The sequence below is a fragment of the Fomitopsis serialis genome (genome assembly GCF_022376445.1).
Source record: "Fomitopsis serialis strain Sig1Antser10 chromosome Unknown B0H18scaffold_26, whole genome shotgun sequence".
In the NCBI taxonomy this organism is placed as follows: Eukaryota; Fungi; Basidiomycota; class Agaricomycetes; order Polyporales; family Fomitopsidaceae; genus Fomitopsis; species Fomitopsis serialis.
In genome coordinates this window covers 160,695-178,001 of record NW_025954986.1, presented here as the reverse complement: position 1 = coordinate 178,001, position 17,307 = coordinate 160,695, and the positions used below count along the sequence as shown (strand labels likewise).

Here is a 17,307-nt window from a genome sequence, read left to right as displayed (position 1 = left end):
GAGGCCACTGCTCCAGACGGTTTCCCCGTTATTCTCTGTGACGCAGAGTGTTCCTTCATTTATTTCATAAATTTCTGTCATGTGTGTTACAACATCTTTGTCTTTCGAATTCATGAGAACCATGGGGACTAGTAGTAATGGCTCTCCCCGGAGTCTGAATTTTCTACTGAAGCATCTCAGGCCATACATCTCGTCGATAATGATTTCTTGAGAGGAATTTCACGATCCGCTTCTGTAGAATCGTAAACAGGCTTCCGGATTCGTGCTATCCATGCCGTGCAATGAATAGCACCGCGCGAAGACAGAGTTGCCATAAATGGCTAATGATTCCGCATTGGGCAATTGACCAGCCACCGAAGCGAAATCATGTGTTCTAGGATGGTGCATACCACCGATCTTTGCCTCGCCGCAATCCATATGCAGTGATTACATGGCCAGAAATATCAGAGATTGTAGAGACCAAGTGTACGAAACGGAGCGAAACTATGTCTAAGGTGTGCGGATCACGTGTCAACTAAGTAGTAAGTTTTACACGATATCTAAGGCGTAAGTGTAAGTATTTTTCCGCGATAACGACTGTCATAGTTGTGGCGTCAACCGGACAGTAAAGTAGAATACGTTCTTACACACGCGACACGCATTGAATATTGAACGTTGAACGTTGACTTTATCTCGTATACATACCCATCCATGCTGAGCTCGATCGCGCCCCACAACCGCACCGATATTATGGAGTGCGACTGAACTCAAAACGGATAGGTACGAGACAAGAGCACCCATGCCTTTTCTGTCATGGCAACCTAGTGACAATCCATGGATTCTTGAACGTCTTATACATTCTTGCATTTTGTTTTCTAGCTATTGAGTTGAGACGCTATCGCCAGTGTAGCTCCAGAGAGGACCTTCGAGCACAGACCAGATCCGACAGCACTTTGCTTGTACTTAACGAAGAACAAAAGAGCCACACAACTTTGTGACACTACTACAGCTCCTAGTCTTGTATAATGCCTTCTGCCATTCTCCTCGGATGCCTGCTTCTACTTTCTACATACCACCGAGAAATACCACGTCCACAGCTGGCTTCAAATGCGGATTTGCCATTCTAGTACATAGCATGCCGTACAGCTTTAATACAAGCGGCGACCACATGCTATGTCACGCTGCCTCGCGTATGCCGCACGGTTTGCTGCGAACCATCAAAGCAAAGTTGGATTGTGCGCTTCCGAACTTTGTCTGAACCCATCCACGCCCACACCTGCTTTGGAGCGGATGGATGCAGATAAATAGGCTGTCCTCTGCTCTGCGACAGGGTAGACATCCTCCATCCATAATCGCGCTCCGAGTTTTTCAAGCTTGTCCGATCTAGCCATGGGTAAAAGCAAAAGCAAAGGCAACAAGCTCACGGATGGAGACAATGAAGGCCACAAGTATCTGACGGTGTACCGTCCATACCCGATGAACGCTGACATGGACGTCGAGGCTGATCGCATGGCCTTTGCCTACTGGATCGCGAGCTGCATCGGTAGAGAGAACCTCCTCGCCTTCTTCCACAAGCCCAAGGTACGTTATCGTCGTCATCGCACCGCAGTGAACACGGCCACGGGCATACAACCACTATGGCCATGATTGTGGCAGATCATTGCGACAGTATCAGGCTGTTCCGGTCGCAAACCGCGTGCCGAGCCTCACACCTGCTCTATTGTGATCTGCGGTGTCTACGTCTAACGAATGTGGACTTGCTCACTCAACTATCATTCGTTATAAGTCTCCGAGCATGCTCATCATCGAAGTCAATCGGGCTCTTAGGAATTGCACAGAGATCCTCGGCGAACATCGCTGGTCCACGTTCCTCCGCAATCCATCGGACGTTGAGAAGACGATGAGCTCCAAGGTGTTCTTTTGCACATACTCGACTAGTTGGGGCGTCGAGAAGTATGGTGAGAGTGTTCGCACTTTGGGTGTATCATCTCCTGATCTTTCTCTCACAAGGCTGGAAGCGTATTGATCTGATGGACGAGTGGTTCATATCGAAGGAGAGCAGTGTCAAGTGGCACCGCATTAACAAGTAGGTTCTCAGTCTTTCACTATGACTATTCCTCACCACGCCACTTCAGTGTCATCAAGTATCCGTACCCGCCCACAGAAAGATGCGATCCCCCAAAGGAAGACCTGACAAGAGAAAATCTCTGCCGCCCGCTTCCATCCAAGCACCATCCGCCACCGCCACCGACCCGCGCTCCTCCAGGTATGGTCATCATCGCATCCCCACTTCTCTCTTCTGAATATCTGCTACACCAGTTGGTTCTCCTGCGTGGCAAAAGGCAAGGGAAGCCGAGGCTCGTGCTCCGTCCAATCGGGCAGGCACCCCACACGCCCAACAGCAAGAATACCCGATTAGTCCCCGGGACAACAAGACTCGTAACCTCGCAGGCTGTAAGTATTACGGCTCCTGACCGGTAATGTCCTTTGCTCACCGTTTCACAGGGGCGCAAGATAGGTCATCTTCGTTCCAAGCGACCCTGCCTCCAGGGCTGGTTTCGCCCCCGAGCGCGATCACGACGCCGGCGTCCAGATGGAGCATGGGCCCACCAGGGCTCGTGCGCAGTGTGGGCAGGGCGTCGTCCGGGTCGAGCGAGAGCGAGAGCGGCAAATCTTCCCCACACACGCCCCAGGACGACGTGCCTAACGAAACGAGGAGCTTCTCAGTGGGCGCGAGCATGGCCGACGACGAAGGTGAGGACAGCGAAGACGACGTCGAGATTGTGGGCGTGCCGACTGCGAGCAACATCATGCTATTTCCTGCAGAAGAGAATCCGCACGCTGATAAAGAGGAGTACGAGGCATCGCACGGCGATTGTGGCACATCTGGACCAGGATGGGGGCAGGCCGGTGGTCAAGCGGATGAGGAAGCGCAGCAAGGCGACTGGAGCACGTCCGGACCAGGGCCGGCGAAACCTGCGAGCAAGATAACAGAGCTCGTCTTCAAGTGCAGCTTCCACCAGAATAACAAGTGCAAGCCTACGACATGCAGAGACTATGCCGACTTCCTCAGGCAGCAGAAGCGCGAGGCGGAGAGGGCAGCAAGGGCAAACGACAAGAAGGGGAAAACTTCGCGAGCAGGTACGTCGGCGCCACTACACTGAATAGATCAGGGTTGATTTCAATGGCGTCGGTTCAGAAACAAAGGGGACCTGGCGTACTATCACCGACACGAACAGAGGTCGCCGCGGCGATGTTACGGCGGGGCAAGACAGTGCTTCGGCGGGCGAGCGCGACGGGCCGCCGCACCTCTCGCCTCCGGATGCCGGTTCCTCGCCTTCATCCGACGAGCGCTCTGAGTCGGCATCTTCGGAGAGAAGCTCCCCTCCGCCTGCGAGTCGTGGTAAGAGGCCGATGCGCACCGTCCCTCAACCGAACACTCCGCCCACCCGACCCGGCAACCTACAGCGCCCTACGCACTTGACGAAACGCAGCTCAAGCGGTGCTGGTGGCAGTACTCAGGCGAGCATGCCTGCTACGCCGACCACGCCTGCTACCCCACCCCCGCCGCCAGCTGGGCTGCGCAAGAACGGCAACGGCAATGGCAATGGCAATGGCAATGGCGCCAGCGCCGGCCGAGCCGCATCTACGAAACCTACCCCGCTGCCCCCGCGCGGCTGCAGAAAGGCAAGGGCAATGCAGGAAACAAACTGTTTGTTCATTTGTCACCCCCGCCCTCAGGTGGCTCGCGTGCGGGCGGAATACAACAGTGGGTAGAGCAAGTCGGCCGCAACGCAACTGTCGATGATGACGCGAAGTCCGTCGGCGGATGGAGCACTGTGTCAAATGGCGCCGGCCAGTGGGGCGAGCCCGACGTTGTTCAGACCAAAGCCGACGATGTTAAATCCGTGGGGGGATGGAGTGTCATGTCCATGGGTGAGGGCCAATGGGGCGATGCCCAAGTTGTCCAGAAGACCCACGCTGTCCAGAAGACCCACACTGTCCAGAAGACCCACACTGTCCAGAAGACCTACGTCGTCCAGAAGACCCACGTTGTCCAGAAGAGGGACGACAATGCGAAGTCCGAGGGCGAATGGAGTGTCGCTTCAAAGGGTGTGGGCATGTGGGCCGAGGACGACAACGTCCATGACAAAGGTGACGATGCGAAGTCCGCAGCTGGATGGAGTGTCGCGTCAAAGGGCATAGGCATGTGGGCCGAGACCGACGTCGTAGGGAAGGACGACGACGCGGTCTCTTCCGCAAGCACAGTCGCGCCTAGCAAGTCGAAGGCCCACGGTGCTGTGGCACCCGATGCAGGAAAGGGCAAAGCGAAGGGAAAGAAGAAGGATAAGAAGAACCAGAAGAAGGACATTCAGAACACTCAGAATGGTGGAAAGATCCCTATCAGTGCGAACCCCACCGCGACAGTCCTACCTCAGTTCGTGCCTACGGCAAAGCTGAACTGGGCCGACGAGATGCAGAACGAGGACGACAATCGCTCGGTCGCATCAAGCACTGATCAATGGGGCCGCGTGTCGAACGGGCCTTGGTAGGCAGACTGAGGACGACGTTTGCTCAGGACTGGAAGAATAGTGTGGACGGATGGATCCGTGGACATGGTGGATACGGTGACAAGAACTCCTAGACATGTCCATTTGATATTGACGCCAAATCGCTCTCGTTGCTAGTGTCTTGTGCTCGAGACAATCTCGCTGTTTTCTTGCTTTCGCGCTGTAACATTGCAAAGCTATCGATGTACATATGCAGATTCTGAAGTGTAAAATGAAGTCAGTTTCATTACAATATGTGCTGCATATCATAGAGGCGGATCACACTGACAGGAGAGTACAGTGAGTGGGGCCGGGCTATGTTAGGCCATATAGATTTGGTTCATAGGTATCGCGGAGACGTATTACGGGTGTAGCGAACTACGAGGCGGTCCCTCCGTGGTTCTTCAGCCATCGCTGTACCGCACTTGGCATTGGGCAAGCAGTGGACTCTCCCTTTCCATCCGTCTGTTCATACATCGCCTGACAACACTTGTACAAGTTGCGCATGTGCTCCTCGCACTTCTCCGGCTTGTACGTGTTCTTGTTGAGGCACGTTTGAAGCTCGCAAGCTGGGAGATACACGAAGAGTGTTAAAATTTGCTCAATTGCGGTGATTTGCACCTTACCTTCAGCTTGACATGGTGGGTCCGCCGCCTGATATCCCGATGTGAGCAACCTAGGGAACGATTACCGGAGAACGTGATGATGTACCTTTGCCATACTCTGGATAAGTAAGGTGGTGCAAAGCCTGTCGAGGTGTCGGGGTGTTTCAACTGGAAAACTCGGATGTATGATGGGCCGCGGCGGCGTGGTAGCAGGGTAGGCGGTAGCTCCACTCGAGCTGAATTGGTGAGATCATGAACGTCACGCACACGTGACCGCGTTTAGGACGCGTCGGCCCTGGCAGTGGCCCCAGTTTGAAGCTCTTCCATAGAGCGTTGTTTACACATTACATCGTGTGCTGGTCAGCATGTGGAACAGACAGAAGTCGCCATATATTGGCTATATCATCGCACCATATACACAGACAAAGGCTTGCCGAACCGAATTATTTGTGCAGAAAGATCGTTGGCCATAGGATCCAACAAAGCCGGCGGGAGACTGTCGACTGAGATATGAGACATGTACTCATAAGTCAAGGACCAAGAAACGGCAGGAGACATCTTGTAAATGGATCGCTGAAGTTCATGTTGTATTGCGCAGTTCGCAGGATGCGACGGACTGCAAAAATAGCTGTTACAGCAGATACATGACCCACCCACGGAGCTCTACAGCCACCGCCAACTCATGATGTGGATGCGACACTAGCTGCGGACTGACCACCCTCTGCCTCGGCGACAACGGCCTCCTTGACTCCGGCCTTGTCCTCCCACGCCTTCAGCTGCACCTCGTACCACTCCCACACCACTCGCCCCACTGCTTCCCCGCCCAGCTCGCCGTCATCGGGAAGCACCGTTTCCATAGGCTGGGCCTTCTCCTTGCCCTTCTCTGTCGCCTCCGTTTTCTCGCTCTTGCTCTCCTCAGGTAGGCCGGGCACATTCTGCTGGACGACCGCACACTCGCGGTACAGTGCGCCCGGCTTGAGTACCTCTTCGTTGATAATCATGACAGGGCGCGGGACCTCCTCGCTGTCCTGTGCTGGTTCCTGCTCCTTCTGCTTGTCTTGCGCGTCGGGGTTCAACGAGGCGTTGAGGACGGCATGGGCACGCTTGAGGGGCGAGGGCAGGAAGAGGACGTGCAGGATCGTCTGAAGCGACGAGGTTGGGGACTTGGCGAAGACGAGGAGAAACGGGAAAAGGAGTAGATAGCTGAGGCAAGCAAGGCGTCGTCAAGCACGCTGAATGGGCTGCGGTCGCAGACTAATGTTAGAGTACTCACATGAGGAAGCCGAGCATGGTGAATCCCTCAGGGGAGTCTCTGTCGGCGCCAAGTAGTGGCGCGATGGTGTCCTTACGGCTGATGCCTGGGCAGGCAGACACAGTGAGGATGTTGGAAGGCTGTGGGGTTAGTTTCTCGGGGGGCATTTGAGCGCCTGGGCCTGCGTTAGCTTTCTGTGCGTCCGGCGACTGGTTAGGCAGTGAGTCGAGGACGCGTTGCAAGTGGCGGGTGAGGATCGCCGTCCGCAGGGCGCGCTGCCCTTCGGATAGAAGGAGTGGTGATGACCCTGAAGACTTGGACACACCAGACAGTTGCGCCGCGAAGGCGGGAGCTGCTGCCGCATAGAACGGATTGACCACGCTGACGATACGAATGTCGCGCTCGGCGGGCTCGACCAGGAGCGCGGGCAGCAGGAGGGTGATAATGAGAAACGTCGCAAGCGACGCCGTCTCTCGCCTCTGTGCGTACTCCCCATTTTGCCCACGCCGGAAGAACGACCCGATGGTATGGTACTCATGCGCGAAGACGAAGCCGTCGAGACGTGTGTCCTGGCCCGTCAGGAACTTGGTGGAGAAGTCGCGGATGGACTTGGGATCGGCGAGGTCTGCATGCTCGGCGTAGATGTGCTCGTTGTTGGTAGTTGCGCGGAGGAGGGGGATCAGGACGGAGGGATAGGGGTGGTCGAGAGCGTACGGCGAGAGCGCGATGATGTGCGCGCCGCGCGAAGCTAGGGCATTGAGCAGCACGAGGCCCACCGGCGTGAAGCCTCCCTACTAGACAAAAACAATTCTGTAAATCGAGAGCTGCATTGAGGAGCAGTTTACGCAACTGTAAGGATGATGACCCGCGCATGGAGATCCCGTTCACGGTTGGTTGTGCGGCCCTGGGAGAAGGCGTAGAGAACAACGAGAGCAACAGTTGTGAGGCCTATGTGAACATAGTACTTGGATGGCACAGCTGCAACAAGTCCAAATATCACTTGAACCACCATCCGCCTTGCGTAGAATGCCTGCAGAGGAAGGAGATGGTAGAGGGAGAAGAGGAAGGGATGACAAGGCCGAGTCCCGACCAGAGTATACTATACTTACTATGGTTTAGATAGTACAAGTTAACTTATATACCGAACACTACTTACTCCTAGACTTATCGCACTATCACTGAACTACTGAACTTATGTGATCTCTCCCCCAACAGCGGTAGTGATACACAGCCTGCAATGTGCATGGCCTTTCCAGGCTTCACAACGCTTGGATTTTACGCCGGTATTCTCTCAGAGACAAGTCAGCGCGGACCCCGACGATGTCGTCGTCATCTGGGCCGCGATTCGTGGTGGCGTATTGCGGCCAGCTTCCTTTCCGGGCAGGTTGTAGCTATGTTAGGCAACTCGTCATACTTACGATCGACATCTCTCTGAACTCTCTCTGGCAGACGATGAACTATCGCAGAAGACTGCTTTCTGGGTGCAAGTACTTAAAGCGCGTCCTCGTCTCGTCAATGGCAAGGTCCTCCTTGGACTTCGGTCTTCCATCATCACTAGCTCGGTATCACACGCACAACCTGCCGTGTACGTGCTGTTCCCTTACGTCCGTCCAACACATTCGCATGAAGGACAATTGAGGGAACATCCAGCGGAAATTAGAGCCAGCGGTAGTCCAAAAGCCACGCAGACAGCAACGGTCAGTGCCCTCCGACTCCTCGTGCATACCACGCTGTCGGATGCCATGCTGAATGTGCCAGCTCAGCGCTCATCGACACCAGGCACGAACAACGGAGTACTTTAGTGTCGAGCAAGTGCCAAGAGAGTGAGCGGATTGTCATACGGTGCTAGACGACGCCGTTCCGGTGAGCACCAATACAGTATTGCAGGCGCATCGTGGTTAACTTACTGGACCGTAGCCACAGAAGTTAAAGCCTGGTTAAAGCCTCACGCGCGGAGGCCCGGAGAGATCGATCGACATTTTACGCGTGTCGATCGCGAGGCCGTGTAGTCCGGTAAGTCTCGGTGCAGTTGCGTTCCAGTGCGTGCGTGATGGAGAGGTGCTTGGGAGGTGCCACCAATTGTTGCGCGACGCAGTGCGAGACCGACGGGACCAGGCCTGCTTATTCCCGATTGGGTGACGCTCACAGATCACGATCTCTGGGGGGCGCGAAAAGGCCGTGGCTGCGGCGAGTGCCGAGGGCATTAAATACAGAGTGCGTGCCTCTGCGCTCATCCTGTTCGTCTCCCACGTTCTCTCACACCAACGGCCTCCCTTGCCCGCGCGTTCCTCGCCCCGTCGACCTCTGCAAGGCCGACACCACACTCGTTCCCCACGCACACATTCGCTTGTTGACGAACACATCCTACAACCAGCATGTTCTCGGCCCTTGTCACTGTCTCGACGCTCCTCGTCGGCGCGAACGCGCTCACGCCCAACAACCTCATGCGGCGTGACAACTCCCTCACATCCATCAAGTACACCGGCATCGGTGGATCTGGCAGCTACAACAAGGTCACCGACCTTGTCCCCGGTGACTGGCCTAGTTGTAGCGTGAGCAATTACTGCCAGACGGAGAGCGTGTCCGTTTCGGGTAAGTTTCTTCGTTTGAGAACGCGTTTCACAATTTTCTCTTCCGGCCAGGTAGCGGTATGGCGCCGCAGGATTGCCGCTTTACACCCTGCTTTCCGAATTGCCTGATGGGCCTCGAAGCCGACGTCTGACTGATTATCCCGGTTCACAGGCAACCTTGCACCCTTCGACGATGAAATGACCATCGCCTTCCGTGGGCCGATGACAATCTCTAACATCGCTGTCTATCAGCCGGCCAACACCTCCGCGGCGACCTGGTCGCAGGTTAGCTCCTGGACCGCCGGTGGCTCTGCTAACAACTTGGTGTTCATGAACAACAAGGGCGGAGGCCTTTCTGGTGAATGGTCTGGTACGTGTTGCAATGATTTGTTAGGGCTTTCACAGTTTGCTCATGGTTGCTGCAGTCTGCGGTGGCGCCAGTCAATCGTACGCCAATGGTAACTGGACCGATGCGGCTGCCTCGCCCATGGACTCGGTCATGGACGGCACCCTCCCCGCCGGTCAGGAAGTGGTAAGTCGGACTACAGCCTCCGTCCCGGTCGGCCACTGATCTTTTGTCAGAACATTGTGACTGCTACCGCCTGCAGTGACACCAACGCCTGCTCCGCTTTCACTCGTGGCACTTCCAACCATGGCTGGGGCGAGTCGAAGATGTTCGTCATGACCGTGACGATGCCCGACTCGTCTGACGCATCGCAGGTGCCCGCGGTCTGGGCGCTGAACGCGCAAGTTGTCTGGGCTGCACAGTACGGCTGTAACTGCCGTGGCGAAGGTGTCGGCGGCTGCGGTGAGCTAGACATCGCCGAGGTGCTCTACGGCAACGGCGACGACCCGTCTGCGGCTATCTCGGAGATCTACTCGTTCAAGGGCGCGACGGGCTCGGGTGCTTCTGCATTCGCGCGCCCCGTCGACACACCCGCGACATTCGGGATTGTGTTTGACGTGGACAGCGATGCGATTTCCGTCCAGGAACTCACTGAGTGGGACTACACGCAGACGGCGATCCCGCGCAGCATCGTGAACGGGTACCTCGATGCATCCGCCGGCGAGACGGTGTCGTTCAGCGCGAACGCGCGTCGCGCGGACAAGCGCTCCATCTTTGGTGCGCACCACCGTCGCCGCAACCACTAAGCGCGATGATCAACGCTTCCTCCACGCCCCCACCGTTCCACCGTCGCTCGCTGTAGCCGCCTCCCTCACCGCCTCCCTCGCGGTTTCGCTCTTTCTTATGCTTCCGATCCCACATCGATAGACGTGTTACCCCCTCGGTGTCTGTCATTCTCGTTCTAATTCTTCCCACCGTACACGTTTTGCTCTTTGCCCTTGACTTATTCCGTACCCCCGCGCTCCCCCTGGCTGCTCGGACAGTCGCGGCAGCGCGTCCCCTTCCCCTCGTGCGCGCCAGCCGCTGCCGCGCGGCGCCCGGTCGCTGCGTCCCTCCATGTTGTTTGTTCCCCCATGCTCGATGCTGCCCCTCCCCCGCGCCCGCGCGCTGTCTGACCTACGTAGCCTACTGTGTTGTAGCACGCCATGTCCATGTTGGTGCGCGGTTGTTCGCTTCGCCCTGTTCTACGTATCTGACGCTCGTGTTGTTGTTTCTGAAATATCATGGTGTTATATTTGGTCGAGCGACTTCTGTGTTGTACGCGCATGGGTCCACTTTACGTCGCAGACCGTGAAAGTTGGTCATGTTGGTATGTAGACTCTAATTCTAGAGATCTAAAGACAGCTCGTGCTGTATACTTGGCATTTATATGTCGAGTGGGCGGCCATACGTTCAATAGGTCCGCGTACGTCAGTTGATAAGACGACCTGTCAATCGGATATTGAGTGTTTTTTTTTTTTTTTTTTTTTTTTTTTTTGGAGGGCCACACGGGCCCGGAGCAGCTGACAATTGGTCAGCCCTCGGGGCCCGGCCAGCTAGCGGAGCGATCCGCAGGCGCAATCCAGGGAAAAATGCGTTTACGCACGGCTTGTTAGGCCAGTGTGGGGCTCAGGACCCGGGATCAGCAGATGTGCAGATGGTCGGATCAATACCCACTAAAACCCGTTGGACCGTGGTCCAGTCGTCCGGGAGCGCTTGAACGTCCCAAACGAGATGATGCCATGTGTCAAGGACTAGCTGGCGCTTTATTGCTAGTCTGCCAAAACGGGGGTGTGTACTTTCTATGTCCAGGTGTAGCCGCTTGTTCACCGACGCGTACCAACGTGCAGCGATGCTGCGTTTGCTGTGCTTCCAGTTCGCCTCGTCTTCGTGTTGTATCACCCTCTCGCAGCGCAGGCACCATATCAGGTACGCGGCCTCTGTTAGAAGTATTCGCCACAGTTTCACTGAGTGATCCTTCGAAGGTTTACCGTTTGCGCGTCTAGGCGTGGCAAGCCCTGCTGCTAAGATAGACGGGAGTGACGGTTCGCGCCATTCACCGCCCGTGCGGGTCCAGGCTCGTTCAACATAGCTCCAGACTGAACTCCGCTCAAGCGCGGCGCACTCCGTTAGGATGTGCGCCATGGACTCCGTGACTCCGCAGAGTCTACAGACGGCTCTGTCTTCGTAGCCTGGTATGTTGGTCCAGTAGGCTCCCACACGGTGAGCTCCATGTATGCCTTTCCACAGAAAATCGGTCACTGGTCGGCGGATGTCGCCGTGCCGAACCTCTTTCCATATTTCCCCATCATGCACTGGTCCGCTACACGCGGTCAGGAGACTGCGTATTTCCGAGAGGTGGCGTTGCGTTGAACGACATTCTGGTGACTCGGCAGATGCCCGAATGCCCTGGTACGCCAGGGCTTGCGTCAGGGATGACATCCTGGCGCCGGAGAGGTCGAAGGATTTAGTGATGCGGGGTTGGACGTGCTGTGGGGGGACATGGGGGTATGACGCTACCGCGTGGTCGTGTGCTTTGAGCATTATGTCTCGTTCTTGTCCGTTCTTGGGAGTTCGGAATGTGGTCACTGCGCACCTCTGTCGGAGCTGATTTGCCAGGGCTCTAAGGTACGTTGCCCCGTCTATTTGTATCCATCCCCTGTCTTCCCACTGAGGGAGTTTCTGTGTCATCTCGACTGCTAGTCTGGTGGACGAGGACACTATATGTAGGGGTGCGTCCCAGGGGGTGTCTAGCGCGGCCTTCAGGGCCGCCAGTGTCTCGCCTTGGGGGTGCTGGGCGGCCGGGAGGGCTTCTTCTGGTCGCACTTGCACGCTTCGGTCGGGCGATGTGGGGTAGTAGACGAAGCCCGACTGCGGGTGGGCTACAAAGTCGCCGTCAGGCCAGTAGCCTTTCTTGAGGTAGCCTAGGATATACACCGTCGTAGCTTCATCTTCTATGATGCGCCCCCGCCTGCGCCTTATCGCAGGTGGTTGGTCGTGGACTGTCGGGTCCACAAACGCTCTGAACGCTTCGCCTAGTGGGCCCCTACACGTCAGCGATGGGTCAAAGATGATTTCCTCGTGATCTTCGAGGGCCAGTTCATTTTTTCTTTCCTCCGCCTTGTTAGGGAGAGGCCGTCGGCTGGCGAGTGTTGAGTTGGGTTCCACTTCGGTCGGATCTGCTGTAAGAGGTTGTGTGCTGTTCGGCAGCACTTCAGAGGGTTTCTGCAGCCGGCCTGTTTGTCTCGAGTATACTGGGTGCATTCGCACGAGTCAGGGATGTAGTCATTCTGGGACTCCCGGAGCCGTGCGAAGCAGGCCCTGTTCGTCACTTTAACAAGGTCATGTACTTGCATGGCTTTGTGAGTCCGTCGGAGGCAGTCGCTGCGCGGCGTGTTGTTAAGCGATCTCAGGTGCTTCGTCGCGCCTAGGTGATACCACATGGGTAGGAGCTCCTTCGTGCGTTGTCCAGTTTTATGGCTGCAAAACTCACATTGTGTTTCTTTGCCACCAGGAGCATACGTTGTATGTATCGCGGCAGCGGGGAGCGGCTGTGCGTTGCGGGGTTCCAGCTCTGGAGGAAGGTATTTATTTGTGACTCTGGCCGGATCGCGCCGGCGTCCCTTGTTACCCACTTGCTGATTAGCACATCCATTGCGAAGGCCCACGTCGGCCTCGCGTCGGAGAGCGTGAGGTACCTTTCACCCACACCAATTCTATCGCTTCATTCCTGCTTTTTATGTCCAGGAGGCCCAGGCCGCCTTGCTTACGGGGAGGCAGAGCAGGTTCAGGGCGATTGGTGGGGTTCTCGTGTTTCCCCATATGAAGGAACGTATCATCGATGTGAGTCTCTTTTCGATTTCTTTCGGCATTCCTTGGACCGACGTCAGGTATTGCGTAATGCCACCGGGGCCCATTTGGACGATGTGTCGTTTCCCTTGGAGGGACGGGTTGCACTTCCCCCATCGGTCAAGGAAGGCTTCCACCTTCTGCATGGCGGGGGCCCAGACCGCGACGTGGTCGACTTTATTGCCAATCCATGCGCCCAAGATACGCACGGCCTCGCCGTCTCTTGCAATGTGTACCGAGTCGGGAATGCGGTCTTCTGGGTGTGCTGGGTTGATGATGCGGTCCGTGGCTAGCCGATTACGGTAGTCCTCAGTCCCTATGGGGATGACTTCTGTTTTCCCGCCATTGAAGCGGGCTCTCGACGCCTTGCACCATTTCTCAAGGATCACCCACAGGCCGGACCATGAGTCCTGTGCCGATAGGAAGGCGGAGGTATCGTCCGCAAAGAGGGACGTTATAACTCTCGTTGCGGCACCCGGGATGGTGAATCCACGGAGAGTCGAGGCACGTAGAGAGCAGGCGAGGGGTTCAATGGCGAGGTCGAAGAGAAGGCACGACAGTGGGTCGCCTTGACGTACGCCCCGTATAACTATAAATGGCGTGCTGCTTTCACCGTTGAGTATCACAATTGTGGTCGCATGCTTGTACAGCTCCTGGACACGTCGTATGAAGCGTGCGGGGAAGCCGAGGTGCGCAAGGACTTCCCATAGGTAGTCATGCGCTACCTTGTCGTATGCTTTCTCCTGGTCGAGCGCTATGATCACCCCATCCTCTTCCACCGCTTCTGCGTAGTCCACCATTACCCTACACAGTTGGGTCTGGTTCGTAATGTGGCGTCCTGGTACGAAACCGGCTTGGTCAGGGTGGATGACTGTTGTGGCGACCTCTCCAAGCCGGATTGCTAGGATCTTGGTGTATAATTTGTAGTCGGTGTTGAGTAGTGTGATAGGCCTGTAGTTCGATATATCTCGCTTATCTTTCTTTTTATATAGTGGGCACATCCATCCGTCCGCGAAGCCGGAGGTGGGGCATACACCGTATCGTTCGACATCTTCGTAGACGAGGTGCAGCATTCCTATACAGTCGAACTCGTGGGTACGTTCCTTCGCTGGGTTTGACCATTTGTCGTGCAATTTTGTCCACAACTCGTATGGCAGGCCGTCGATGCCAGCCGCTTTTCCGTGGCCTGCCTTCCGGAGGGCGTCCTCTACCTCTTCTCTGCTCACTCCTTCGTCCAAGGTCTTCAGAAGGTCTTGGGGTATCCTTGCGGTTGCGGGCTGTAGGGATTCCATTATCTGAGCCCGTCTCGTCTGCGCATTTTGGTCGCTGTCTAAACCGTCCATTTGCAGCTTTTCGTGGTAATCACGAGCAAGCTCTGCCATCTTATCCGAGCGGGTTTCGTACGCGGGGGGGTTGGATTCGGGGCGTTTCAGCGCATATATAATGTCACGCGGCCGTTTAGTTTTGTTTATTGTTGACCAGTACTTGCTCAGCCTTTCTCTGTTCAGGGCGTATCGTACTGTTGTCGCCGTCCGTGTGGATCCGTGTCGACGGCGTTCGAGGTCAAGGAGGCGGTCTTGCATGGTGCCAACGTCAGTCTGACCCTGCAGGTCTTTCTCGAAATTTGGGCGCGCCGTCGTCTTCTTGATTTCGTCTCTCAACTTGCGAATCGCCGCATCCAGCTTAGGGAGCTTTGTTCGCAGTTTGTTCCTCGTTAGGGTTTGTACGTCTTTCTTAAAGTCCCTGAAGATTGTTTGTGGGTTGTAGGACTCCGTTCGCTCTTCATTCTCGAGACAGGCCTTAGCTTTCTCCCATGCGTTCTCCCCTGCTTCTATTATATCGGTCAAGAGAGCATTATCGGCGGAGCCCATTCAGCTGTCTCATGGATGACCATGGTACAGCCGACGTGCAGTCTCGTGGAATGGGATGGGATGGGCCGACCTCGGCCGACCACAACCGTCTCATGGAAGGTGATTGAGTCGGCCGAGCACAAGGCGGGCAAGGCGGCACAAGGCGGGCAAGGCGGTGCATGGGATGATTGGCTGACCCAGACATTCTCGCCCAGCCGACCATTCTGTCTCACCCAAGATGATGCGCTATCCGACTGTCGGCTGGAAAAGCTTTGCAGCCGACCACTGTCTTGATCCAGCCGACCTTCTTGTCTCACCCAAGACAATGCACTATCCGACCGTCGGCTGCAAAGCTTTTGCAGCCGACCACCGTCTTGATCCAGCCGACCTTCTTGTCTCACCCAAGACGATGCACTATCCGACTCTCAGCTGGAGAAAATCTGTAGCCGACCACCGTCTTGATTCAGCTGACTGTCTTGTCTCACCCAAGACAATGCACTATCTGACCGTCGGTTGGAGAAGGTTTGCAGCCGACCACTGTCTGGATTCAGCCGACTGTCTTGTCTCACCCAAGACAATGCATGAGCCGAGCATCAGCTGAGGTATCTTTCCTGGCCGATATCCGTCTTGACTCAGCCGACCTTCTTGGACCTTCTTGACCTTCTTGACCTTCTTGACCTTCTTACTCACTAAGACCTTCTTGACCCAAGGTAACTAATGGTTGGCTCATCTTGGTCAATACCAACATGTTAATGAGGTATCTAGGTGGGCAAACACCAATGAGGTTTCAACGTGGAATGTGTCAAGGAGGATAACAAGATGGCGAGCATATTGAAGAAGCCTTCTTGGAGGTGTCAAGACGGACAAGTGAAGACAGACAAATTAAAACGGACAAGTTAAGACGGACAAATTAGGGCGGACAAGTTAAGACGGACAAGTTAAGACGGACAAGTTAAGACGGACAAGTTAAGACGGACATTGTCAAGACGGACATCTCAAGACGGACATCTCAAGACGGACATCTCAAGACGGACATCTCAAGACGGAGAGCTCCTTGGAGGTATCAAGGCGGACTGGTCAAGAAGCCTCCTTGACATTCACCGTCTTGAATCGTGATAAACTCCTTGACATTGACAAGGCAGCAAGTATGCATCTTGTTTCTTGACTCGACTTGAATGGTATGTACGTGCAACACTGTACGCTGTTTGCTCATTGGTTTGGGGCCAATGGTGTGGATGTATTATTAGACATGTCCTATATAAGTTTGTACCGTGACTGTGTCTACTATAGACAGTCATTACGGTGTTGAGGTGCAATACACCATGTAGTAACTGTATATCAGCAAATAGAGATACAATGGTAAGACACTGAGGTATTCCTTGTTCTGTTAGAGTGATTCCTGAATGGCTCGCAGCAATTGACAATGATGATACTTCGCTGATCTAGTACTGAGTTTGCTGTGGAACTACATGTAGTAGATTAGGCAAGCCACTCACGTAGGCTATTAGCCTCATTGTTGTATATGTAAAGAGCACTTTGGCTTTGTGTAATCTCAGCTCATACGGGAAGAGGATCTCAGGATATGTTTCAAAGATGATATGTTGTTTGGAGATATTGAGAGGCATGTGGGTTAAATCTCAGCTTCTGCAAGACAATTGTTTCAATCAAGTACATACAGAAGTTGTATTCATGCTGTGTCTATGGTACATGTTGCTGCTGGCAATTCTCTGAAGCAATCTGGCAATGTTATAGCTTGAGATAGCTAAGAAGGTCATACATGGAGAGCATGTCTTAGACAAATGCACCCCACGGTTCAATTCTCACAGAATTCTATACAAGCCATGTACTACACATAGTCATGCTTGGTACAAAGTCTCATAGCATATGGTGGCACAGAGGTGAAGTTATAAAGAGAATGAGACCATCTCGGGTGACTCGGGGACATGGCCGAGGCAATGTCCGAGGGCAGAACACTGGAGAGTGTTCACGCATTTAGTGGGTGCTCTGACCACTATCATTGAGTTTGTGTACATATCTTCTAGTTGTCCACTCCTTTGTACTTCTATACTATTGAATGCTAATAGTGGTTGTACTGAACATATGATCATGATATCCCGAAGTCTATATCAAGTGTAACTGCAGTACAGTTACGAAGAGTGTATGTGCATGTTGGGCCAACTGACAATGAGTTTCATTGCTCAAAGCGAACCATCACATCCATACAGTGACAGAGTATGAATATGGCAGTCACGGTGTTGGCCATAGGC

General features: G+C 54.7%; 6 protein-coding genes across 6 annotated transcripts; 3 read left to right on the top strand and 3 right to left on the bottom strand.

Moving 5' to 3' along the window:
* Window positions 1-1,175: 1,175 nt before the first annotated feature.
* On the top strand, window positions 1,176-2,699 carry B0H18DRAFT_932180 (uncharacterized protein; the record flags this gene model as incomplete). The annotated part of the gene is made up of 6 exons (XM_048041734.1): window positions 1,176-1,560; window positions 1,766-1,937; window positions 1,990-2,065; window positions 2,115-2,245; window positions 2,299-2,433; window positions 2,485-2,699. Coding segments are annotated over exons 1-6 (921 nt in total), but the record flags the coding sequence as incomplete, so codon positions are not given.
* On the top strand, window positions 2,700-4,819 carry B0H18DRAFT_1002011 (uncharacterized protein). Its single transcript, XM_048028346.1, has 3 exons — window positions 2,700-3,120; window positions 3,179-3,691; window positions 3,721-4,819. Exons 1-3 carry the CDS (start codon window positions 2,718-2,720, stop codon window positions 4,530-4,532), a joined length of 1,728 nt encoding a protein of 575 aa, XP_047894399.1. The 5' UTR covers window positions 2,700-2,717; the 3' UTR covers window positions 4,533-4,819.
* On the bottom strand, window positions 4,728-5,350 carry B0H18DRAFT_1002010 (DUF1903-domain-containing protein). The gene is made up of 4 exons (XM_048028345.1): window positions 5,241-5,350; window positions 5,156-5,183; window positions 4,819-5,098; window positions 4,728-4,749 (listed from the first exon to the last, which is right to left on the bottom strand). The coding sequence occupies exons 1-3, from the start codon at window positions 5,247-5,249 to the stop codon at window positions 4,908-4,910; spliced, it is 228 nt and encodes a 75-aa protein (XP_047894398.1). The 5' UTR covers window positions 5,250-5,350; the 3' UTR covers window positions 4,728-4,749; window positions 4,819-4,907.
* Window positions 5,351-5,653: 303 nt separating this feature from the next.
* On the bottom strand, window positions 5,654-7,447 carry B0H18DRAFT_1002009 (uncharacterized protein). Its single transcript, XM_048028344.1, has 3 exons — window positions 7,237-7,447; window positions 6,408-7,177; window positions 5,654-6,337 (listed from the first exon to the last, which is right to left on the bottom strand). The coding sequence occupies exons 1-3, from the start codon at window positions 7,396-7,398 to the stop codon at window positions 5,815-5,817; spliced, it is 1,455 nt and encodes a 484-aa protein (XP_047894397.1). The 5' UTR covers window positions 7,399-7,447; the 3' UTR covers window positions 5,654-5,814.
* A 1,383-nt stretch (window positions 7,448-8,830) lies between these two features.
* Window positions 8,831-10,108, top strand: B0H18DRAFT_932170 (putative TOS1-like glycosyl hydrolase-domain-containing protein; the record flags this gene model as incomplete). Its single annotated transcript, XM_048041733.1, has 4 exons — window positions 8,831-8,978; window positions 9,129-9,326; window positions 9,382-9,488; window positions 9,539-10,108. The coding sequence occupies 4 exons, from the start codon at window positions 8,831-8,833 to the stop codon at window positions 10,106-10,108; spliced, it is 1,023 nt and encodes a 340-aa protein (XP_047894396.1).
* An 862-nt stretch (window positions 10,109-10,970) lies between these two features.
* Window positions 10,971-12,077, bottom strand: B0H18DRAFT_875187 (uncharacterized protein; the record flags this gene model as incomplete). Its single annotated transcript, XM_048040405.1, has 1 exon — window positions 10,971-12,077. A coding segment is annotated over one exon (1,107 nt), but the record flags the coding sequence as incomplete, so codon positions are not given.
* Between the last annotated feature and the right edge of the window lie 5,230 nt (window positions 12,078-17,307).

Excerpts from the sequence above, each read along its gene's own strand:
- B0H18DRAFT_1002011 (XM_048028346.1), top strand. The coding sequence starts at position 2,718 with ATGGCCGACGACGAAGGTGAGGACAGCGAAGACGACGTCGAGATTGTG. Across the intron at positions 3,121-3,178 it reads GGGGAAAACTTCGCGAGCAG|AAACAAAGGGGACCTGGCGT; the intron begins GTACGTCGGCGC and ends GCGTCGGTTCAG. Across the intron at positions 3,692-3,720 it reads GGCAATGCAGGAAACAAACT|GTGGCTCGCGTGCGGGCGGA; the intron begins GTTTGTTCATTT and ends CCCCGCCCTCAG.
- B0H18DRAFT_1002010 (XM_048028345.1), bottom strand. Across the intron at positions 5,099-5,155 it reads CCCACCATGTCAAGCTGAAG|CTTGCGAGCTTCAAACGTGC; the intron begins GTAAGGTGCAAA and ends TGTATCTCCCAG.
- B0H18DRAFT_1002009 (XM_048028344.1), bottom strand. The coding sequence starts at position 7,398 with ATGGTGGTTCAAGTGATATTTGGACTTGTTGCAGCTGTGCCATCCAAG. Across the intron at positions 7,178-7,236 it reads CGCGGGTCATCATCCTTACA|GGAGGCTTCACGCCGGTGGG; the intron begins GTTGCGTAAACT and ends TTTGTCTAGTAG. Across the intron at positions 6,338-6,407 it reads ACCATGCTCGGCTTCCTCAT|CTATCTACTCCTTTTCCCGT; the intron begins GTGAGTACTCTA and ends TGCTTGCCTCAG.